A 25,997-nucleotide genomic window follows, 5' to 3' on the forward strand; every position below is an offset into this window, starting at 1 on the left:
TAGGGGCAGTGCAGAAAAAACCCGTAGTCTCACAGTCTACATGTACCTTGAAGTATTAACTCATTCTATAGTTTGCAGCATGGCAAAAACTCATAGACCTAGATCTAGCAGTCTTGGTATTTTAATCTCTTCTTCATTATTTGTGCATTAGTATCTACTAGCCAAAATTGACATCACTGTATGCTGAACAAACACACAGCAAGAAACAACTCCTTCCCCTTGAAAGTTTTATGTCTAAGGAATTAAGACCCCATATCTTCATTTTCAGTTTGTGATGTTACCTTTGTTGGGGATTTTTAAAAGGCAAAGTAGGCAAAAAGTGCAACAGAATCCAGGGGAAAGGCAGGATTAATGACAGCTTTATAGACAAGGAACTGAGGCACAAAGAGATTAAATAATTTTCACAGTGTGACTCCTGGAATCTGAGCACTGACCTCAATTCTCCTGAGTCCCTCTGCACTGGACTACCCACACTACCAACTCTCCAAGTCTTCATGTAGCCTGTGCCATCTTTTAAATTGTCAAGCCCTAAACATCCCACTTACATTTTCACTGTTAACATCTGCCTCACTGGGGCAGCCAAAGAGTTCTCGTCTCAGCAAATTCCCATCATATTCCAGGAATGTCAGGTAGAGGTTGCGGAAAAACTCCACGTGCTTGTTTTTCACTCGCAGCTTCTTTGGTGAGTTCCAGTGAATCACCTCAGAGGGAAAAAAGAGAAAACACATCCTGCTGTTAGAATACAGGTTTGCTTTATCTGTTCTTTCTATGTGTGTTCAGTTTACTGCCCTCTTAAAAACAAAAAAAAATCACCAGCAAAACTAAACAGACTCCCTTCTGTCTTTTTATCAGGAAGGCCTATCTTTCCAAGTCAATACTCTACAGTGATGTACTTTGAAACTCTTCCATAGGGTTACCTGCACATTTGAGTTAGGGTGCTGTTCTAGTCTGTGATACAGTACCTCACAAATGCCGCCACAGCTCTCACCATGGAGCTGACAGGTTATGGACTCTGTTGAAGAAGGTGGCAGGACGAAGGATGTAGGTATTAAACATTAACCTCAGAAACAAAACTGTTTCAGCTAATGAAATTGATTCACTGTTTCACTCCAAGCAGACTCTTCTCTGGTTAGGTACTGAGAAGAAAAAGCTTGAAATTAATTCCTATACCCATTTTCACCCTTCAAAAAGGACTGAATTTAAGCTGACTTCCTTTTTGCCATTGTTTCATTTAAGCAAGGCCGATCTCAGTCGCATTACACAACACAGTGACGCAGTACAATGCTTCACCCTTTGAATTCCAATTTCTAGGAGGTATTTAGCCTCTGCTAATGGGAGATGACTCTCACAGTGGCCTAGATTTAACTCTAATGCTGACCTGGTCAGCAGTATCAGAATCAGGGCCTGATTCTCATTTACATCAAGTCAAATTTGCACTGCTGCCAGTGTGAACGACAATGGGGCCCAAAGGAAAAACTAAGAGGGAGACAAAAGTGGCTTGCAGGAATGATTTCACTTTATAGAGGCTATATTTTAGGCATAAGTAAAAACACCACATGCTTTGTATTCAGTTTTATTCCTGTGACTTTTCAAGAGACTAAAAAAAAATGTATTTCTTGAGAATATTTCTAAGCTAGGAGTTCTGGAGGTTTTCTGAATCCATTAAGTTAATTGTGTGAAGGAACTGTGTCACTCACACACAGCCACAGAGCTGCATTGCCAGCTGCCAAGCTGTTTGCGTGGTAAGCTTTGCTCTAAACATTGCATTTGTGGGAGGGAATGCACAGTGCTGTAAGTGCAGCACACAGAACAGAAGCAGCCCGGAGCAGATGAATGCAGTTCCCTTGGTGTTGGCAACACAACTCCACAGGAACAGGGAGCCCTCTGAAATCGCACTGTCTGTTGCTGAATGAGTGGACTAGAAGAGGAAAAAGCAGGACGTAGCCTGAATTCTTTCTGTGCTAACTTCAGCAAACAAGATAGCCTCTCCTCTGAGTATTTATACTGCCATAAAAGCTATGGCACTCTTTTCTATATACCCAGCATCAAAGAAAATATCTTCTGATAGGGAAAGCTTTATCCCTTCCCAGGTTCTCACTGCTGAGGCTACTTAGAATGTCAGAAAACCATACATGCAGTTACAGAGAAGCAACTGTAGGGAAAAAAGATAATTTCAGAAATTGGCAAAACACTTTTCCCAGTTACAGGAACACTTCAAATCAAGATCACGATGCATCTACACACTGTATAAATCCATAAAATTATTTGGACAAAAGTACTCAGTGTAGATACTTTTCCCAGGTAATGCTACATTCTTCGCTGGTTTTACATTTGTCCATATGTTTGGAAGTGTAGCTTAATGGTGCAATAACATGTTTCTGCAACATGTGCTGAAAATACAGAACACCACAGAAACAAAAGGAGCTTTACGTAGGTTAGGACATAAACTTAAGATGACAGATTTCCTCCACTGAGAAAAGGATCTTCAAAATCTCCCTTCTCTGAAAAGAATCGACATATTTCATCCATTGCATTTAACTGCAGCAAAAGGCATTAAATGCATGCAAAAAAATCTCAACAACTGAATCCTACCTCAGGGAAACAAGCACACATAATGGAAGCACTGGGCTGAAGGAACCAAAAAGGCTGCTTAACAGTTTTACAGGGTACTAGTATGCATTTTTACAGGCAGACATAGAAGTGAAACTGCTGGTAACTTGCACTTATTTAAGAGTGGATCAAAGAAAGCTGAGAAGGTAGCAAATGGGACAAAAAATACTTGCTAACAAAAATCTGTGTTCTCCACGCTACTCCTACACTTCATGTGAGTTTCCTTTTGGATGTCTTCACAAGCACCCTATCCCCCTGCTGAGCACCCTGACCACTCACCCTGGAGATCATGAGCACAGAAATGGCTTATGATGATAAACTCACCTTTATGGGACAGGCTCCCTGATGCTGCAGGAATTTCCCATCAACATACACTATGTCACATCACAACCAAGTACTAGTGTTGATGTCTCTACCCAGCTGTGTGGGGGATGTCATCAAAGACAGACAACCGCAGTTGTCAGCATAGAGGCTCTTTGCTGCCATGCTTCAAAATCTGTTTTGTGTGTAAAAGCTGGTAAGTGTCAAGGACCTAGCGGGTGGTTCAGAACTGATCAGATCTGAAATGTTTCAGGATGCTGCATGTTTACAGATGTCAGGGGAGCCTGGAGTGAACTGAAGAAAGCTGAATGAAGCTGATGACTATTCAGAAAAGCTGATTTTTTAATCAAGAAAGACAGCACACATGCTAAAGATGATGTGCTAAAGTCATCAAGGAACTATGAAGCCATCTGGATGACCTGAGGTAAGAAAACCACAAACCAGGTCTAGCAAAAAATCAGGCTGCTTTTCAAATGTAACATGATTAGATAAATACTATGTGATATATGAAAGCATAAAAAAGAACAGAAGGTTTCAGAAAGCAACAAGACTGTTAACAATTGACATACAAACATACAATACTACATCCAAAGAAGACCTTTTTTCTTTGCTGTTGTTGTCAGCCCACAAATTCACCTTCACTTGTGACTGTAGCTGTCTGATTTGGTCTATTGCACAGCTACAGCAGAAGTTGTACAGACCAAGACATCCTTGCATAGCCTGTCACAGGCATCAGTGAGGTACACAATAAAGACAACGGGCTGCACAGGTAAAGCTATGGCGATTACATTAGAAACTTTATGGTGAGCAACAGTGAATTGATTGGAGAAAAAAAAAAACAACTTGCAAAGAGACTACAGGGAAATAAGAAGAAAAAAAGTCAAACTTAGAATCCACTTTATTTGCAGAATGAGCAAGTGTTAGCTCAACGCTAAAAAGAGAAAGTGAATCTAGAAACTAAAAATCTCATTACTATAACATCTCCTTTCCAAGACTGAATAGCACCATAATACTGTGTTTATTTCTTCTTCCATTTTCCCTGCTGATTTCTAAACTATTCCAAAGCTGTTGGCTTACAGAGGAAACTGCAGCCAGAATATATAAAATTCCAGTGCCATTTTCTGGGTGGACATCTCAGGAATAGCGCTAGCCTTCAGGCTGTCCCACGGATCCTTCCAACTCTTGATCAAGGCCTCCCAAGAACTAAGAAAAATATGCTCCTTAATCTTCATTTAGCAATTTAAGTACTGAAAGATCAGAACTTAAAATTCCACAACTATTTAACACTTGGTTAGTTGTCATTAAGCAACTTGGCGCTATCTACATTTCTGTTAATACCATCCTAGTTAATCAGCAGCCATTACCACTCACTGATTACACTCAGCCAGCCTCCTGGAACTGCACCAATAGCTCCCATTTATTCACCAGGTTCTGGCCCAAAGCACTCAAATGATGACACAGTTGAAGTCTTGTAGTGTGGCAATGGTATCTGAGAGGGAAGGTAATAGAGGATGTTACATACTGCTGAAGTATAGGAGAGGGATCTAAGGTCAGTTATCTGCATGGAAATACACTGAAAAGAAAAATCCCAGCAAACCTCCTTAGGTTACCCACTGCATTGTTGCCTCTGGGGAGATAAAATATTTCAAATCTGATGTTCAAATCACTAAATGATAAGCTTCAACACAACATTATTTCTATAGGTACCTTTATCCATTTCCCCCCTGAAGCATCTTCTCTCTCCAAAAGAAGCATTTGGCCAGATGTTCCCTTAACCACAATCTCTTCCATTTTTACCCAAAGACACATCTTGATAATTTCTCTCACTCTGCTACATCCTTTATGAAATCAGAAAATACAGGATATCCTGTATATCTATATACCCACTTTCCAGGCTGAAGCTTACTAAAAAGTAAGAATAAACTAAGCTTAAACTTCAGCCTAAAGAAGTTTAATTTTGCAAAGCACAGAACAGATATTCTTAATTAAGCCCATAAGCGCTTCACAATTTAAGTAAACACATAAAAATGGTATTTTGTAGATGGGGAGCTTTCCTGCTTAAAAGCTAGACTCCATGTTTAAGCAACCAGACAGATCCCACTGAAATCAACAGGAGCAGCGAATCCGCACAGTAAAGCCACCCATACATGACACTTTAATGCCATCTCAATAGACTTTTTTTCCGGCACATATTATTGAAAGGTTTAAATACGCCCAAAGTCACACTGTAAACAAGCACCAAACTCAATTAGAGATGTCTGGAAACTTGATTTTTAAACTGCGTTTTATCAGAAATGAATGGCTTAATAAAAGAACCAATTTCCCTAGAAAGGATCAAACACTTTACAAAAATGTTATCAGGGAGGTTTCAGAGTGATATTTCTGAACTACATAAGTAGAAGTGACTCACACTGGAGTAGCCAGCAATACAGAGGTCCAGGCACTGCTTCTGGATGTGGGATTCAAATCCCTGCCCTTCATGTTTTGGTGCCCATGGTCCCAGGGATTACTTTACTCCCCAGCTCACTGCCTACGCCATATGGCAGTAAGCTGACAGACTGTGCCTGTCTTCTACTTTTCAAAGTTCTCAACTTTCCTTAAAAGGATCTGCAGTTCTCCCTTAACTCCTTTACTAATGTTTAACAGGCCTCCTGCCTGCAAAAGTACCCCTAAACCCAAGTCTATTATACCTCAGTGCTCCCTTTTTGGCAGAGCAAAAGCACCTTACTGACTCAAGGGAGGGATATGTTTAACCCTCTTAAGATATCAGTGTAGCTCTTCCTTGGCTGACATTAAAATGTACAAGGTAGCAGAATGCCAGAACTGCTGCAGATCACTCCTGAGGTGCTTAAATTGGCTCTAGGACTGCGATAGAAAAGATGTGCAATAGGTCACACTTGAGAAAGATCAGAAAATATGTATTTGGTTTATGGACAAGAAGCTGTTTAAACTTTTGTAAGCAATTTCACAAAGTTGTCCTGGTGTGGAGGACACTCCCAGGCAGGACACAGTGAATCACATAACACAATTTCAGAATGGGGGATTTATGATGTTTATAATTTATCTACCTACCTGCTAATTTAGTATCAGCTGCGTTCAAAACCAGTTTGAAAAGCCATCAACAGGTTGTAAAGCATTTTCCTATTTTGGGGTGGGGCAGTAAATTCTAATTTGATATATTCTCATTAAAGAGTCCAGCACTTGATTTTTGTGATTGTGAATTACCAGATTCTCTGTGTGTAAACAGCATCTGTATCCTTGACAACTAGACTTCATGACTGACTCATTCAATGAGGTCATGATTCATTGTCAGAGGCATCACAATTCATTACCTTCTTTCATAGGATTTTTCTTGCCATTTGGTTTGGGCCAACTCATAGTAATTGAGACTTCCTAACAGACAGGAACAAACTATTAACCAAAAAGGAAAGCAAACACAGGATCCAACCCAGCAAAAGTAATGCATAAACGAACCTCAGTTCCAGGCAGATCCCCACAGGCTCATCCTCCCCATACCCAGCAAGGTATGGTCCTACAGCAGACATGCTTGTTCACTGACAATGTGGACCATGTGAGGAGCTGAGATGAGCAAGCAAGACAGAGGATGCCTACACAGAATGACTCTGAGCACTTCCACTTTTGGCCAGTCTTCAATAACAACTCCTGAGTGTTTCTCCAGGGTGTAACAAACGCCATGCAAAAATCAACACCTTTGGCCTTTAGACACTGCATTTGGCTCACTTGGCTAAAAGAATTAAAGGGCATCTGTTTCATCGTAGCCTACTCTTTGTTTTCTATTTAAATTGTTAATTTCAAGACAGTCTTGATTGATGCAAATCATCCTTAATACAGGTGCCCTTGGGTGGGGACAGGAAGTTTTCTGTAAATGTAATTGTTTACATAAGTTTTGGTACCATACACCACAGAAAGCAGAACAAAGCCCACAGAGTTCAGTCTAGTTGTGTGTGGTGTGGGCTCTTGTACTATATAGCATGACACAGGAGGTAAGAAAGCATTTAGATGAATAAAAATAATAAGTTAGTCTTATTTTGATGTTGCTTTAGACGGATATAAAATTAGTGGTCACTAACAATGCAGAACTTGGTTATAAATATTTATATTTTTCTTACACCTTTTCTGAAAGATCTTCATATGCAAGTCCTTCAAAATTTGTATACACTGCTCAGCTGCAGCAAGGAAGTAGAGTTCAGCAACAGTCAAACATCTGGCCTTCTCTAACATACGACAGTGGGAAAAAAAATCAGTAAAATGGAGCGAGATGCAACTTAACGAGGACTATAAAGAGAAAAAAGTGATTAGAGTCCTCTTCAGGCACTGTGAAATATTGAAGTGCTCCACTGGCTTGCAGTAAGTATGTTGGTCATCCTATGTTTGCATGAATGGGAACAAATCAGCAAAGAAGTGTGTATACATATACATACATCCCCCTCCCCGCCACCCTCCCCCCCCTTCCAAACAGCAGTCAGCCCTGGGGGTCTAAGTTTATTTGATACAATGTTGTGTGTAAGAGATGACAAATCAGGACAGAGAGGTGGATGAAACGTTCTATAGGCGCTTAGAAAAAATCTCACAATCGCTGGCCTTTGTTCTTGTGGGAGACTTGAACTTCCAAGTTATCTGCTGGAAATACAACACAGCAGAGCAGGAGCAGTCCTGGAGATTGCTGGAATGTGTGGCACATAACTTCCTGACACAGCTGGTGAGTGAACCGACCAGAGAAGGTGCCCTGCTGGATCTCCTCCTGGACTTACAAAGGGCTGACTTTGTCTTGTTTAGGCACCTGCTTGAAAGGATCCCTTGGGATATGATCCTGAAGGATACAGGGGTCCAGGAAGGCTGGGCACTCTTCAAGAAGGAAGTGTTAATGACTCAGGAGCAGGTGGTCCCCAGGTGCTGTAAGAGAAGCCGGCACCAGAGAAGACCACGCTGGCTGAACAGGGAACTTTGGCTGCAACTCAGGGAGAAAAGGAGAGTTTACAGCCTTTGGAAGAAGGGGCTGGCCACACACAGTGATTACAAAGGGGCTGTGAGGCTATGCAGGGTGGAAATCAGGAGGGCTAAAGCCCAGCTGGAAATTAATCTGCCTTCAGTAATCAAGGACAACAAGAAATGTTTCTATAAATATGTCAGTAGCAAAAGAAAGACCAGAGAGATCCTTTATCACCTGCTAGACACAGGAGGAAACATGGCAACGAGTAATGAGGAAAACGCTGAGGTCCTTAATGCCTTCTTTGCCTCAGTCTTTAATAACAAATTTAAGGCCAAATGCCGGGGGCTGCACTTGGGCCACAACAACCCCCAGCAGCGCTACAGGCTTGGGGAGGAGTGGCTGGAGAGCTGCCAGTCAGAGAGGGACCTGGGGGTGCTGATTGACAGCCGGCTGAACAGGAGCCAGCAGTGTGCCCAGGTGGCCAAGAAGGCCAATGGCATCCTGGCTTGTGTCAGCAATAGCGTGGCCAGCAGGGACAGGGAAGGGATCTTACCCCTGTACTCGGCACTGATGAGGCTGCACCTCGATTCCTGTGTTCAGTTTTGGGCCCCTCACTACAAAAAGGACATTGAATGACTCGAGCGTGTCCAGAGAAGGGCAACGAAGCTGGTGCAGGGTCTGGAGCACAGGTCGTACGGGCTGAGGGAACTGGGGGTGTTTAGTCTGGAGAAGAGGAGGCTGAGGGGAGACCTCATCGCCCTCTGCAGCTCCCTGAAAGGAGGTTGCAGAGAGATGGGGATGAGTCTCTTTAACCAAGTAACAAGCAATAGGACAAGAAGTAATGGCCTCAGGTTGCACCAGGGAAGGTTTAGACTAGATATTAGGAAGCATTTCTTTCCAGAACGGGTTGTTAGGAGTTGGAATGGGCTGCTCAGGGAGGTGGTGGAGTCCCCATCCCTGGAGGTGTTCAAGAGTCGGGTCGACATAGCACTGAGGGATCTGGTGTAGTTGGGAGCTGTCAGTGTGAGGTCCATGTTTGGACTGGATGATCCTCAAGGTCTTTTCCAACCTTGTGTGATTCTGTGAAATCCTCAAGTCCCATGGACTTTGAGGCCAGATGGAATTAAATCAGTGTCTTTTCAGTCTGACATGAGGAATGCAGTCTGATTTGACTGAGGAATACTTAACTGGGCCAGCTTTACCTTCGGATTTAAATCTCTCCCTGCATCTTCTTCTTTCCAATGCTATCCTTCTTAATCCTCCAGTAAACTTCAAAATCTGTTTTTCTCTCCCTCTTACCCTGGAGGTTTATTTTACCTTTTTTCTTACTAAAGTTTTACCATGAAATACAGGACATGCCAAATATGTTGTGTCATACCATTTATATTAAATGCCACGGAACTGACTAACTTTGATGATTTTAAGAGTATATTTTTAACTTGGGCTAATGACATTTGTTGCTTTTTGAGAGGACCATACACCAAACCAACCAGTTTCTTTTCAGAAGTAGAATTTTGCTTAATTTCATAATGCAAATTCACAACTTGAATTGGTTTATGCTTTTTTTTTTTTTTTTTTTTAAATTGTATGAAGAATTTTAAACAGTGCTGCCTGAGGGCTAGTTCTTTAACTGCTGAATATGGCAAGAGCTTTATTGAAATCAGGGGCCTTATGTGCACTAGATAAGGCTCTGTCCTCTCTTTCAAAGCAAAGAATTTCAGCCCTGATTCAGTATTTAGGGGATGATTTTAGCAGCGTGAATTAGTCCAGTTTAGATGAGGAAATTGCTTAGGTGTCTGCACACCTTGTTGAGTTAAATACCTCAGACCAGAAAGCCAGTGGAGGATATTATGCATCTTAGACTCATTGCCTGTGCTGTAATGGAACTGACAGCATGATACAATATATGGTAATAAACAGCCAAGCCTAAGTTATACTTGTAAATATAAATTTGTTAATCGATAATGAAGAATGGATTTAATTTATTTTTAAGATACTTCTATTAAATGCTTACTTGTAGGTGTTACATATGAGATAGATGTCCCACACCTGAGGCAGATTAGTCCATACACTCACTGGAGTCTAAAGAGTGATTGCCTGATTAGTCATCAGATGTCTACTCTGAGATGAGCTTAACCAGTCTCCAAAATCACTCATGGGATCACAATTCCCGCCTAAATACAGATGTATAGTAACATCAAAAGCACCTTAGGGTTATCCTGCCTGTCTACCGGGTGCCTTGTCAAAAGGGTATCGTCTCCTGTATAGGTCTGTGTTTTATCTGCCAGTCCCATATGGATATCTGAGAGTATCTATGGTGACTCAAACTGTGTTTAGGAATGGAACCAAGCCCTCAATCTTCAGTTATTAGCTTCAATATATTTTTCTCATGTAAACGTATGTGTCTTAAATTTGTGCTGAATCCAAACTGACTGCCTCAGTGTATATGAATTAATGTCAGCCTCTAATGCATAGAAAAATACTATGGTATCTCCTAGGTAGGAGATGTTTTTTTCTAAAATTAATCTTTCAGAAAACATTTTCCCTGCTACTGCATCTCTCCTTTTGTTTCAGGTCTTGCAATTGCTGTCATATATGATTCTCAACATAAGCACAGAACTAAAATCTCTTATCATCACTTTGTTACAAGGCAGAAAACTATGATGCTTTTAAGTCCCTGCATTGATCGTGCCCTACAAACATCTATCATAAAACATTTAGTGATCAGTGTACCAACCAGTATACTGATCTAACTTTCAAAGCTGTCTTCTGTGGACTAAACCTGAGTAGTTGGTTGTGAATACTTTATGTATGAAATTCAAGCAATACTAGCCATTATGACAGGTCAATTAACCCATGTAGTAGATCTTCTGTCTTTTGTGAAGTGGAGCTTTTGAAATCAGTGTGTCAAGGGTTTTTTGATTTTTTTATATTCATCCAGTATCTGGTGTTCACATTGATCACTCATGGTGTTACTCTACAAATTGTTACAAGGGACAATTTGGTTAAATTTAGGAAATATGTTGTACCATGAGGGTGGACAAACTCTGGAATAGGGGGCCAGGGAGGTTGGAATCTCGGTCTTTGGAGACTTGACACTCAAATGTACAAGGCACTATGCAACTTGATCTAAGTTGGTTCTGCTTTGAGTGGGGTTTGGATGGTCTCCAGAGGTCCCCTGCAACCTCTTCTATGGTTTTGTGTTGAGTCTGTTTTTTTTTTTTTTCTTTAAACCTCATTTAGTAAAGTATTCTCAAAACATAAATTAAGGATATGAACCCCGACTGAATTTTAAAATGAATCACCAAAAATGGCTTAATATGTACTGTGTTCTAATGCCATTAGTCTGCTCCAATGGAATTTACTGTTGTTTAGCCAGCCAGTCTTATTCTGTGCCTGGTAGAAGCTCAGTCAGCTTCAATTCTGAACTTTCTGCATACTACATTTGAGTCTGGCCCTTCTAAATGACCACAGCACAACTGATGTTAATTCACCCATACCTGTTCAAATCCATCCTGCGTATATATTCTACTTGACAACAGTGACAAATGTGCTTTAAACTGATACTACAGCTTCATTTTATTAATTTAATAGGTTTCTACTCAGTATTTTTTTCCAGGAGCAAATTTTGGAAAATATGAGTGGCAGTGTGGCTGGGTTAAGTGTACACAAAGGCTAAACGTGTGCAAGATATTTAAATTTTGGCTAATGTATTTCCAGACAGAGTCCACCAAATGCTCTTTGTGAATGTCACTCTATTAAATGATGTTGACTAAAGAGTTTTAAACTTGTCTGGTACACATACAGACACAAAAATAAGGTTTTGTATTCTTTGGCTATGAAGAGCTAAGAACTGGGACAGCAACAGGAACTCAGCAGTGGCATAGGTGACAGGTACAGAATGTAAGAAGGTGAAGCACTTCTCTAACACCTTGTCAAATCTCAAAGCAGCATCCATCTTTCATTTTTCTAGCAGTCAAAATGCACAAAGCCAAAGTCACGTTTGACTGCCCTGCTTGAGTGTCCTCATAAACTGTATGTGTTGGTTTGCTGATCCCTTAAGTCCCTACTGAAGGGACTTCATCTCTCTGTCACAGCGGAGTCCTGCATTCTCTGTCCCAAAGGATACTACCCATCCAACGTCCTGTGAAACATACCTTCAGGTCAGACACATCTCTGTAGCACTGTTCAGAACGGGTATGATCAGACAGCTGCACGTTCCAGAAACATGGGAGCTGGTAGACAAGGAAGGGATTTTGTTTGATGACTGCATTGAAGATATCCTAGTGGACAAAACCAGAGAAACAGTTGGGTATGTTTTTTCTACAGTGAGGTGGTCTCAACCCCTTCCTGAGCTGACTGTCCTCCCCATCACAAGTAGAAATGCAAATGGTTATGCAAGCTGAACACTGCAAATCTTGCTTTGTTATTCTGTTACCATAGAGGGTGCTATCAATCTAAGGGGTGATGTCTAGATCTGAACAAGAGGAACAGACTCTCTTGACACACAGAGATCATGGGCTCGAGCAAAGTTTTTAAAACATTTATCGTGTACTGCTGGCAAGAGATGTGGTTCCTATCCTAGTCACCAGGGAGAGAAATATGAAGAAAATGATAAACTGCCTGCTGTTAGCAAGTACTACATCACTTTTCAATAAAGGGTATGAGAGTAATCCTGGCAGTTGCACTGCTTCAAGGTGAATTATTACATGGGATTTTAGCCAGCACTTTATTGTTGCAACAAGTAGTCTAGGTATTTCATGGAAAGGACATGTAGGACAGATCTACAGAACAGCCTACACCATGAGGGACAGAATGTGTTCTGTGTCTATGCAGCCATCCAGTTGGAGAAGTAAATTACAGGGACAGTCTTGTGGTTTAGGTATCAGGGTAGGACATAAGTAACCTTAGTCCACTCCACAAAATTCTGCCCCATGCAGGTGTTAGACAGCAACTCAGGGTCTGACTGAAAACAGTGAAGTTAGAAGAATTATTCTAATGAACGTCAGTAACTTTTGGATCAACCTGCAGCAATACTGTACACAAATGCCCATCTCTGTGTGCACAGTAAGCAGCATGCTTCCTTACTGATGACCAATCATAAGCCAGATGTAGCTCAGAAGCAGCAGAAATATCTAAATATGATGCTGTATTAACACAGTCAAGCTGTTGAGCAAGACTTATTAGTTCAGGTCCACTACTACATTAACAGGGTTTCTGGATTTAAAACTGAGAGCTGGCAGGAAGCACAAAGAGAGTAAATATGTGTTTCTGTGTATAGGCACATTATTTCTTCTCTTGGCCTCAGTTTCCCATCTGTGGCAGGGAGACAGCAGCACTTCTGCCTTTAAAGGGGTGTTGTGGCATGGAGTGCATTAAAAGACTACCGGGACTCATCTGCCAGAAACAGTAAAGAAATATCTGGAGACTCTTAAAACTAAAGTCCTCTTAGACAATAACCTGTAAGAAAAGACACAGTATATTTGGACTTCCAGTGTCTGGAGAGTTTTATGTCAAAAAAAAAAAGGAGGACAGAAAATTAAAGCTTTAAAACCCCATTTGTCTATCTTATGAATCATCTTTGCAGAGGAGGTAAAAATGTCAGTGTAGTAGGAGAAACCTCATGAGTAAATCTCTGTTCCTCTCTTCCATGTTTTCCCCAGAACAGTTTAACAAATGATGTTTACAGGCACAGTATCCTTTCTCTGCCTTTTCCCACTTCTCATCCCCTTTCCCTTTCTTACTTTGCTCAAGCTATGGAGTAGTGGAGTCACTCCTCTGCAATGTCCTACTCACCTGGTCAGCCAGTGAAGTGGACAGCATGCTCATTAACTCCCGCTCTGCCGTGAGTCTCCACATCTGCTCCCATTTCATCTTCCGTAACTTATCAAGAAGCAGCAAGATAACCCCTGAAGGAAAACACAGAGCAAAGAACAAGAGAAGCCATGATGTCACATGCCAGTCAAGGTCCATCCTGTCTATGTGCTGACTCAGCAGTTAAAACAATGACATGAGCTGCAATCTATCAGTGGAAATTACAGTCCTGACCCTGTGCTAACAGAGAAGACTGACTAAAAAAAGCTTCAAGTTACAAGATGCCACTAAGAGAAAGTTTTCCTGAACCCCTGAGACGGCAGAGAAAACATGGAGAGATAGCATACAGATGAATGCTAGGTTATACAGTCTTTCAGGAAGGCTAAAGTAGCCAAAGAGGAGTGAAACTAGGAAGAAGAGAAGCAAGAGCAGGATACTGTATTTCTAGTAGTCTCCTTAATTGATCAATCTTGACTTCATTATACCATGATTAGCACTGGGATTATTCTTTACAGGTGATTCACATGATGGAGGTTAACTTAATCCAAAGATGTTACCATTACCATTCCAAAGATAATTATATAATATTCTATAAGAAAGAAAGAAGGAACCTCTTGACACTCAGAAGTGGACTCCCCCCTCCTTATTCTGAAAAGCTACAGGCTCCAAGAGGATATTCTGTCAAGTCACTGTTGTTATAATCAGACAAAGCCAATTTTTATAAAAATATATTTTTATTTGGGTTCAATCAATTTAGGGTGGGAAGCAATAGGCAAAGCAGCTCTGGGTGCATGGAGAGCCGCAACTCTGCCACATGCACGCTGAGTTCCAAAAAGTAACGTTTTTTATACTCTTGTGCCATCGTCTTTAACCAATCTCCTCCCGTCAGATAGTTGTCCTGCTCTTTTCCATTGGGTCATTTGGGTTGCTGGGGTGCGTGTCCTCCTCCTACTGGGTCTTTCGAAAGTCTCGAAGCCTTGGTCTCCTGGCACGCTTTTCTCCTATTGGATCTTTTAAAAGCCTCATGATCTCATCCTTTTGGCGGGCTTTTCTTCAAACAGCAGTTACATGTCAGCTCTGGGTGGGGTTTCCGAAACACGGTTACATTGTTCCAATCTGAATGGCACACTTTACATTTAATTGTTTAACATCTACAGATCGTTCAAGAGTACCTACCCGCCTTGCCCAACCTAGCAAATTAGTTACAATAGTTTATTACAGCACCCGCCTTGCTTAATTTAGCAAATTAGTTCCAATACTTTATTACACTGTCTACTAGGGAAAGGGTAGAGACAATCCTGATTTATCCAGTATGGCTCCATTTCTGCCCTCTTCACTGTGAACAGAGATCTGCTTCTTCCAAAATCCCACTATTTAAATTAATTTCTATCTGGCCTGAAATTAAGATTATGCTGACACAAAGAAAATTTTGTCACTCATATAAAACATCTTACTCAATGTGTGTGGAGTGAAATCTGGCCCTTAATACTTACTGCATAGGATGCAATACATATGCTGCATAGGATGAAACGAGCCCTTACTCCACCTAGTAAAATGTTAAACATCTGACAGATCTGACTGCAATCCTTGGAATTTTTCTGAGTAATAGATTATCAGTGGAGGTTACGACCTAGCCTTTGAGAGTGCTTGCCATTAAGGCAGTAAGTGTTCATAGAGCAGGATCCTCGGATCAGAAAGTTACACTTGAAGCAGGAAAGGAGGTATCTTAACATACATTGTTATTCCTCAGTTGCGTTTTGTCTGGACAAAACCCCTAGTGTAGAAGAAGGGAAAACAGCAGAAGCAATGAAGTTGGTTTGAAGCATCAGCAAAACCTTTCCTACAGCATCTCAGAAAATTTTACTCAAAAAATTAATTTGGAAAGACTTAGATAAGAGCACTGTCATGGGGAAGGAAGGCAAACTGAAGGACCATAAAGAAAGAGTACTGATAAAGAGCAGCCTAGCAGGTTGACAGGAAATACCTAGTAAGAGCAATGATGGGTTCTGTGTTGTTTCACATCTTCATTAGTGGAAGGAGGAAGTGAACAGAATAGTAATGACATCTGCAAGTGATATTAAATAAGAGATCTTACAAAAAAAATCATCATAACTGTAGAGAAACATAACAACTACACAGAAGAATAGAAATGGCAAATAAGCAGGCACTGGGAAAAGCTGCCTGAGGGAGTCTAAGATGATAAAACTGAAGCTAAGAGTAATGAGAATAAGAAAGGAAATGTAGACTGAATACTTAAGAAAAGTTCTTCTGAAACTGTCACGGTGAAATAACAAAAAAATGACAGATAAAATGCTTTATTTCGTAAGTCTTTAAAAAACATACTACACAAAGATTAGAAAATACACCTGGAACAATCCTGCACTGTTGGGAGAGAACAAAGGTGGTACCAGTTCATTCCTATCTTCAGTTTCTATGACATGAAAGATATCTTTCTAGTAAAACCTGGCACTCCAATGAATAAAAAGAAAACCTCTTCTGGCAATGAATTTTGTGGCTTATTTTAGTTCTGTTTTCATTTCAGTCCATCTGGTTCCCAGGGATGCTGGAACCTGTACTGGAGCGATCCCCTTTCATCTTCAGTCAACCTTTCTGCTTCCAGCTGTTGGATTGGAAATGGGTGTATTGTCACAACATGCTACAATCTATTTCTGCCAGCCAGTTTGTTTCCTCTCCAGCATAACCGAAGCCTATTTGGAGTGTGTAGTGTGCGGGCATTAGCTTCTAAGAAATCCACTGTGCATTGTCTGAAATTCTAGATCAATGTGAAGCAGGTTCCTTGTGCTGCAGCAATAAACTGGATGAGATCCGCTTTCCTCTGGCAAAGGATCTTTTCCAGCTGGCAAGAACTGTCAGTTTTGTTTTAATCGTCAAATACAACTGAGAAGCTTGTTTATTAAGAAAAATAAAGAACAATAGTAAGATTTGGTTAATAGTTTTTATAATTTGTAGACAATAAAACAATTTTTCTTAATTTTTGAAGCCTCCAGTCTCAGGAGAAGAAGGGGAAATGTTTTAATATGTGCAGTATTCTCCATTTTTTTTTGTCTTCCACTCTTATGATAACAGCAGATTATGGCATCACAGTTGAAGAGATTATGCTGTCCTGAGGGGCTATCATGGTAGCAGCTGAGAGTAAAGGAGGCAGATGGTATGGAAGACTGGAATATATGTGAGACAGGATGTATTAAATTGTGATGCAATCATGCCTATTGAAAATATTCACAAGCTTTTAATGGTCCATCATCGATTCACCTACAAACTTGGGTTTAAAACAGCCTCTGCTCAGGGCCTCTCACACTGTGGAATTCTAATTTACTGCTGCTGTAAAAAATAACTACTGGAGAATATTTATGGCAAGTTTAAATATTTACTCATTAGTATTAGGGAGAATAAGAGATTTGTACTAATAGAAGAATTTAATACTATTCCCCTAATTAGTATTATTTAGTGCAAAAGCATGTGTGTTGGGATCTTTTAAATAATTCATGCAGAAGAAAAATTACCTTTTCTTCAGAACACTGCACTTCAGTTTTGTATATCGTTCTGTTATCAAAAGCTAACATAACAAATGAACTAAGTCCAATCTGCACAATTAGTTTGCAGGCAAAGTGTCTGAAATAAGGAAAGGGAAATATTTGCTTCAGGAGCCCCTTCCCTCAGAGTCCAACTGACTGAAATCTTAGACTGAAGTCAAGATGACATACAGCTGAACATAAGGGGAAAAGGGACTTACTCTCAGCTGCTGTGCTGGGGGAGGAAGACTGGAGAAAAAAAAAAAATCAAAGGAATATTTTATGAACATCTGGACCCAGGCATTGGGACTTCTCATCTTTTGATGAATGCAACATTCTCCTGCCTTAAGCTACCTGAGAAAAACAAAGGGAAAGCTTGGCAGCAAATAAACAAAAAGAAAAAAGTGGCAGCACAAATGTCTCATGAGTATTAAATAAATATACTCTGCCACAGAACACCCTATTTTTCTTATTCTGAGGAAACAGTTCAGACATATACAAAGATGCATATATCTCAAAGAGCTCTTGGAAAAATAATGCCTTATTACTAAATCTATGGAATGTGTCCTAGTCTAATTTTTACTTGAATGACATTTTCTCTTTCTGCTTGATGAGACTTCACTTGACCTACCAAAATCTGACAGATTCTGAATTGCTCAAACAAACAAACAAACAAAGGAGCTTCTCAAAAATGTAATTTCAGGACACATGCAGAAAAAAACAGCCCCAAAAGTAAAACAAAAAACAAAGGAATTTGGTGAATACATTGGAGAAACAGGGAAAAAAAGTCTGAATTATTATATTTGGACTAAAATGTTTCAGTTGGGAAATACGGCGAATTTTTGGGGGGCACATTTTAAAAACCAACTTATTCTAAACCCAATCTTTTTCACATTAAAATTGACACAATTTAAGAATCTTATTGAAAATGGTTACAAGACCTGAAAAGGAAAAGATATGTTTCATTCTGGATCTAACAAAACTCTGGGAGTCACCTGATTTTTTTGTCCTTTTCCCATTTTTTGATTCAATCCGAACAAATTTTTCGTTTTTCCAATGTTTTGACTAAACAATCGTTTCAGTAGATGCTTCAAGCCATCTCAGCAAAACAGTCTGGGTTTTGTGTGTTGTTTGTTTGTTTTTTTTTTTTTTGTTAATTTGCTCCAGAACAAATTATTTAATTTCATTTTTCTGAATAGTAAATTGAAAGTTTGCAGAAACATTAGCAATTTTCCTTGGAATGCTACCAAGCATCCTCACCTCTTGCTTCAGGAACATGGGTTATGGCTTTTCCTGAAATTCAGAGAGGAATATATGGTAGAGCTGGAAGTAATAAACAACATTTTAAGATAGAACAGAATCACTTAGAGAAGTTATAGTGAAACTGGACAAGCTTTCAAGCTTGGTCAATTTATTACAATAACCCTTTTAAGGTGGGTGAAAAAATACTGAGTGCTGTGGGGGAAAAAATGTAGCTACTAAGAGATCATTTTCTGTAAGCACTACCTGGCCTGTTTCTTTCAGGGACAACATGATGCTTTTGTGAGGTGTTAAGGTAATGCCATATTATGTGAGCAGCATCTCAGAGACTATCCTTGTCAGGTTTCTAAAATTTCTTCTCGAAATTAAGCCTATAACATTGAACTATCTAGACAGATAGCAAGTAGATACCATTACAGTGTCTAAGAAAGGCAGGCAGGACACACTTCAAAATATATTACAAAGCAATATAGTGGGTTTTTAAAAAATTACTGGGATTTTAGACTACCTAACCAGCATATCAAAGCCCATACACCAAACCACTCAGTCTTAGATGCTGTAAGAAATAATGTTAAATAGTGCTGACATAATGGAGATTTGCTGCAATAAATAACTGACCCAGAGATTCAAGGCATTACAAACATCAGTAAGTGACCATGTTTTGTGAAATAGATTTGGCACCAGGAATTTGAGTTGAGTTTTAGGTTCTATGGAAGGGGCTTGTAGCTCTGTTATCTGAGGATAAGCACCATGAGAGTGTTGACTGCTTAGTACCCTAGCAAATGCTGATTGTGTTCTTTTAATTCTAGCTTATTGTACCTGAAATAAATGGAAGTGGTCACAGTATATAATGCTAGGAATGTGACTGTGCCTTTGCTGGATCAGGGCCCAAATGACCAGTTTTGCTGAGGACCACATTTGGAATCTGATGGGCCACACCTCCAAAGCAGTGACTGTGGCCTCTGCTCTCCACCCGCAGTATCAAGAGCAAATAGAAAACCACAGACATATGACTGTTAGGGATTAAAAAATTGAATTAAAGCTGCAATTCCACAACAAGCCACTGTATGCATATTTAAATCTTAATTTTTTAAGTCTTTGCGTGGATGAAAATCACTGCATTTATTTCACTTGATTCATAGACTGCTGCTCATAATTTGACTAGCCATATTATTAGTATAAAAACCCCATAGGTTATGTCTATAGCTTTTAACACAGTATGACCAAAGGACTGTCATTCTAACTCATTTCTGGAGTATCCTGATACATTATTTAACTATGAATTTACATGCATTAGAGTTTTTCTCCCAAAAAGACTTTCACAATATTAAAAAAAAACCCCAAACTAATAAAAACTTTCAGGGATGCAGAATATGTTAATTGAGAATAAATTATGACTCCGCATTTGAACTTTTCTCTGAGAAAACTGAACAGGGCCGAGAAACTGTTTTGAAATGGGAAGTGGGTGTCCCTCCTGGCATGGTGACAAAATGCAATAGCCCTTATTTTTCTCTGCACATGTGTTGAAAGTGAAACAGAGGTAGAGGGAATTTTGAAATGTAGTACAGTCACTCTGTTGGGAGCCTGGTTCCTCTTGAAGCATTATAAATATTTTGTTTATACTTCCTGATGACCATTTAATGAAACGGAACACTTATATTTTCTTTGTTCTCCTCTTCTTAAGTATGCTGTTTGTCCTTAGGCAGAATTAAGATGAAGGATATACTTAATGCATGATTCTAAATTCTTATAATTCTTATAGAGTTACTGACTGTAGTTCAGAATTTCCTAGTTTTTTTAATTGTTTCTTTATTGGTTAGATGCTGTTCTTCCAGAGCATTTTAAAGGCAGTGGAAAGCAAATATTCCAGGGACTTCTCAGCTGGCAAACTAGGTAGATGGCTTCCAAGTGAGGGAAAAAACCCACAAGAGGTAAACCATTAAATTCTCTTGGAATTCAAAGGATTGGGAAAGTTTCTGCTCAGAAGTTTCAAACCTCAGATAACACATTCTAACTTCAGACCAGCAAAGGGATAGAGGAGTGTCCTGGTTCAACTAGGATAGGGTTAGGTTTCCCCAGCAGATAGAGAGGGGGAAGGGATCTCCAGCTGGGTTATTCTTACCATGCTGGCGTCAGGTTCAGGGGCGGAACATTTTTACTTGCTCTTTGGTGGGCTTGGTGGAGGGAACCTGTTCCGTGACCATTTAGCGGTATTTCTCTGTATATCGTTTGTCTTGTTCACTATTATTGCTGTTTATTGTTGTTATCATTGTTACTGTTGTTGTTCAGATTGTTCTATCACTCTGTTGTATTAAATTTCTTCTTATTTTAGCCCAGGTCTGTGCCTAACTTCCAGCCCGACCGGCCGCGGGTGGGGGAGGGGCAACAGCAACGTGCTCTCCGGTCCCGGCAGGGCTTAAACCAACACAAGGAGGAAAGTTTCAGCTTCTTGGCTGAAAGAGGCAATCACCAATCTAAATGGAGCAGTGGAGAGCTCTCTCAACGATGTCTCACATCACTGCCATACAGAAGTATCACCCAATAGCTACTCACTGTGCATCTCTCTATACATCTGGAAGTCATGATTGAAGTGCCAGAAGTTGACACTAACAAAAGGATAGTCAGACACACATTTTATTATAAAGCCCTTTGAAATGCAAGTCTTAAAAATAAAAATTACATGGGGGAAATATGGAAAATGTCTACAAAGTTTTAAAGAACTTCTCTTCAGTACTAAAAATACAGTAAGTTTTTACGCGGTAGGTTATCTGTGATTTCATTTGCCTGGGTGCTTAGGTGACCTCAGTCGAGAGAAGAACAACGTCCCAGTTAAATACATATTTAAGTGATACAATCAGAAATGTTAATTTTTAGGTCTTGCGTAACAGAGGCCAAAGGATTTTTCAAAATCAATTTGTGCTTTAACTAGAGCATAACTTCAAGAAAAACATTGTCTTGATTTAAAAATTTACAGTAGTGGGTAATCTATCACAAACTTTGATAAGTTATTCCAATGCATAATTATCCTGATGAAGGATACTTCCATTATTTCTAACTTCCAGTCATTTGATCTTGTTGAACCTTTGCTGAATAGGCAAGCCCTCTATTAAGAAATATTATTTTCTCCTGTGTACATTAATAATCTGTGATCAAACTATCCCTTGACTTGCTCCCAGATTAAGTTCCTGGAGCCATTTTTTCCAACTTTATGGGAAGTTTTCCACTATTTTCTCTAAACTTTGTTCATTTATAAGTACTCATCTTTGACCTGTGGAGATTAGATCTGAACAAGTAGTTAAATCTACATTTAAAAATACATCCACTCCAAGACGTGATCCCTAGCACCAAGATCAAGCACTACAGAGTGGCTGTACACGCACTCTTCAGAGTCTAGCTCTTGACTGAGCAGGCCGGTCACATTCATACTACATAGTACTTGTCTCTGAGGGACTAGTTTGTGTTCCTTCAGTTTTCAGACATAATTATTTTGTTTGCATTTCTCAGTGTTTGATGTGAGAGAGCCACTTTACAGTTTTCTAGATTGGCGAGTTTTTAGCATGGAACTGAGCGTCTATGTTGTGTGCACTGGAGAACGTCATCAGGGCATGTGGGAATATTAGAGAGTGTGAAGTCTTCTGATTCAGTGTTGAAGGACTGAAAGGAGGTGCCAGAGTGTAGTCCTATCTATACTACCTTTCAGAAATACTTCCCGGAGTGAACTATCACAAATGACACTTAATTTTTTTTTTTTTCTTGACAAAAGACAGGTTGCTCCCTGAGAAAGACGGGGTAACAACTGATTTCTGTGCCCTGTGAATGATCAGGGAACCAAGATCAAAGAATGAACTAGGGAGATCTGATAGTGTAGACATTTGGTATGCAGGAGTAAAAAAGGAGACACCCAATACAAAAGAAATGTATCTCCTGTACTCGTATTTGTAATGTCCCTGTTTTTATACATTCAGTGGTCACAGAAAGTATTTTGACAACCTGGACTGATTCTCATGCATTTTTTCTCAGTGTACAATTTCACATGTCAGTGCCTCAAAACGCAGAAGTGTAAGTGCCACAACTCTACATAAAGACAGAGTAACTGGACTTTGGATGAGCTGTCCTGAAGAGTAATCACAGAATAGTACAGACTGCAGAGTTACTGTGCAGGAGGTCCAGTCATTGAATCTCCCAGTGCAGGCAAGTTTGGAAAAAGGGATCACACAAAGCTTGTTTCAATGGATTAAAACTGAGGAGGTTTTCTGGAATTCGTCGAATATTTGTCCTGATGAAAGCAAGTACGTCTTCCAAAACTAATCTATTGGAGTCTCCATCAAAGAATTACCCACCTTTAATAGAAACAAATCTGTTTCTTGATCCTCAGCACCTGTAAATCAGCTTAAGTCTATTTAACACAAGAGTCAGGCATTTACAGAAAATTTGTACTGTATCTATGATCCTTATCTATGTTTTTTTTCTTCCTCAGAAAGCAGTAAAAATTGAAAGGCAACAGGGACCATTGCTTTAAATCATGTGGATGTATTTGGTTTTGATCCTCTCGAAAGCATCATATTTAATAGGGGTCAAAATGTCAACAATTTTACAAGGTTTCCGCTTTGGACTATGTGCAGAGGAAAAATGAACCCTGCACAGGTAATAATTATTTTGTTTGGCTTCCAATATTAACAGTAGTCCACAAGGCTAATTGTAGGGATGGGGACAATGAATAAGAACCTGTCATAGCTTTTCTTGGTCTAGTGTTCAGTCAGTGCCCTAGCAACAGAGAAAATGTGGCTCATGGTTCTGAACAGCCTCTCAGGTATTTCTTTATAGCTGGATGACAAAGAGGTTTGGGGTTTTGCACTCAGAAGCAACCAGACAACTGTTTTTCTGCCCTCTTAATGGTCAGTTTACTGACTAGATGAGATTCAGGAGGAATATTCTAAGAAATGGATTAGAGGAAGGAAAGCAGCAGCACAGAATGAACAACACTTACCACAGTGTTTTTAAAAAAAACAGGAAACACAATGTACTTTAATGCACCCAAAGTTCAGCTGCAGGTAAATCCTACCTCCATGACCATTTCTCTTCTAGTTACAGAGAGACAGGATTAGGTTCACAACAGAAATACAGGGATGCATTTGTGTAAGGAGAAAATGTGTGTGGAGTTGTTTAACATGCTCATATAGATAAACTGAGGTACAGTTTGGGTAAGTGGACTACAATGTGCCTGTGAAATAAATTGGACTGCCAAGCTCAAAGGGTTGTGTTCAGTAAATCAGAAGACATTCAGATGGTGGCCAGTTACAGGTGGTATTCCATGAATTGATACTGGGGCTGATACTGATTTCCATCCTGATTAATGAGCTGGAGATGAGATAGAATGCATCCTCAACAACACCACACATGTTACCAAATTGGGGTCGGTGGCCAATACCCTGAGAATAAGGCTGATATTCAGAGGGACCTTAACAGGCTGGACAAGTGAGCTAAGAGAAAGCTCATAAAGTTTAACAAAAAGTCCTGCATGGGACTATTCCTGAGTGGATCATACAGGCTGGAGGACAAGTGGATAGAAGGAAGCTTTTCAGGAAAAGTCCTAGGGGGCTTGTTGGACATCAAGTTGAACATGAGTCATCAGGGCGACCTTGTAGCAAAGAGGGCCAGCCACATCCTGGGCTATATTAGCCCCTTAAGGGAAGTCATTACCACTCTTAGTGCTTGTAAGACCACATCTGAAGTACTGTTCTGGATTCCTGAGTCAAATAAAGACGCTGATGGAGTAAGTCCAGCAGAGAGCAACCAAAATGGTCAGAGGCCTGGAGAACATGTATGAGGAGAAGCTGGGAGAACTGGGATTGTTCAGCCTGGAGAAGGCTAAGTGGATCTCTTATTGTTGTCTACAACTACTTAATGGAGCGAAACTCTTCTAAGAGATCCACAGAGACAGAATGAGAGGAAACTGACAGAAATTGCAGCAAAGGAAATTCTAATTATGTATTAGAAATTTTTACCTTTCTCACCAAGACGGTAGCCAAATACAGGAACAGCCTGCCTTGAGAGGTATCCTTGGAGATAATAAAAACTCAGTTGGAAAAGGCCCTGAGCAACCCGAGTTGGCTTTCAGTGGGAATAGGACCAGAAGACCTCTGGAGATTCTTTCTGACCTAAATTGCCTATAATTCTATGATCCTATTTGGGAAAGTTTCTCTTTTCACTGTCTCTGCTAAGGTCTTGAGAACAGCTGTGTGGAAACTAGCTGTATATATAGGGTGTTGCAGTGCTCCTGTCCTACCCTGAGCTCAGTTCAACAAAGACAGGTAGAGGAGGAAGGGTTGAGGAGTTACAGCAGAAACAATTAAAGTCAGGATGTAGCTGAACATAGAGACAGAAGAAAGACAATGGGGAAAGGAAAGAACTGAGTTGCTGTTTCTGAGCTCTCGGTGTCCACTCAGTTTTGCAGATCTTCTTTCTCAAATATCTCTGGATTTTTTTTAAAGGGGAAAGGTTTGTCCTGAACTTATTATACCCTAACACTAAAATCATTAAAGTGTAGCAATTTCTGCAGCAAATAGCACCTAAGAGACTGATCTGACTATGACCAAATTCGACTGCTTTTTGTTGGCACTCCTTTAGAGGTGATGGCTTTGACACAAGGGTGTAGAAAGACATCTCTGTTACTCTGCTACTTTCTGTGTCAGGCACCAGACACCTGCTAGAGTCCAAAGATGGAGTTTAACTGTGATGTATCTTTCTATGCTTTGGGACTATGGCTAAACCTCTGTTTCTGTATCTACAAAAAGGAACTGTCTTTACACAAACACTTTTATTAGCACAATGAGAAATTGGAAAGTGAACCTGCACTTCAGAAGAAAAAGGACTGGTTTTACTTTTACTATGCATTTGTCTGAGGCTCCCCTGTCATGGAATAGAAGTTTGTTCTCAGTTTAGGCACCTGGATGCCTCTACTAAGCTTTTATGTGCCAGTCTTTCATCTAAATTTAACCTGCTAATGATGGTCTGTCTACAATAAAGAGAGGGCATTTCAGAGTGCTGGACAACATAATTACTCATCAAGCTATGTATGTTCACATAAAGAACTGTCTTGATCAAGCTAAGAATACCACGCTTCAGAATGATTCTTTAAATCATTAGATTGGAATACTACATATATATATATATATATGTCCTATTTATGTACATTACATGGAGAACTTTACATTATGAACTCTGGTCAGACCAGTAAAAAAACCCAAACTAGGACAATTTAATCAACTAAAAAGAAATACTTTTTCTTTACTCCAATACAGTGGAAACTAGAATCTGGTATAGACTTAATGTCATTTTTTAAAATCACAGGTTCCTTGGGGGATAAAAGTTTTCAGTGTGTCAAAGAAAGTCAGGTGTTTTTTTTTAAAAAAAAAGACTCATTGCAGGGTCTGATGGATTCAATTGCTAAGGAGTAGAGGATGTATCTCAGACGGTGCAATGAACAATAGACTAATTCAACTGCAGCA

General features: G+C 39.9%; 1 protein-coding gene across 6 annotated transcripts in view; it reads right to left on the bottom strand.

The window, feature by feature from the left end:
- The window catches only part of LARGE1 (LARGE xylosyl- and glucuronyltransferase 1), a 326,896-nt gene that overhangs the window by 43,119 nt on the left and 257,780 nt on the right, over positions 1 to 25,997 (bottom strand). For 5 of the 6 annotated variants that reach the window (XM_074902384.1, XM_074902383.1, XM_074902385.1 and 2 more), the window contains 3 exons: positions 13,679 to 13,791; positions 12,040 to 12,165; positions 546 to 701 (listed from right to left, as the gene is read on the bottom strand). In XM_074902384.1, coding sequence (XP_074758485.1) covers positions 546 to 701; positions 12,040 to 12,165; positions 13,679 to 13,791 — 395 coding nt within the window. The remainder of the gene's footprint in view (positions 1 to 545; positions 702 to 12,039; positions 12,166 to 13,678; positions 13,792 to 25,997) is intronic. The other variant, XM_074902387.1, reaches the window with a different exon arrangement.

The sequence above is a fragment of the Athene noctua genome, chromosome 3, assembly GCF_965140245.1.
Source record: "Athene noctua chromosome 3, bAthNoc1.hap1.1, whole genome shotgun sequence".
In the NCBI taxonomy this organism is placed as follows: Eukaryota; Metazoa; Chordata; class Aves; order Strigiformes; family Strigidae; genus Athene; species Athene noctua.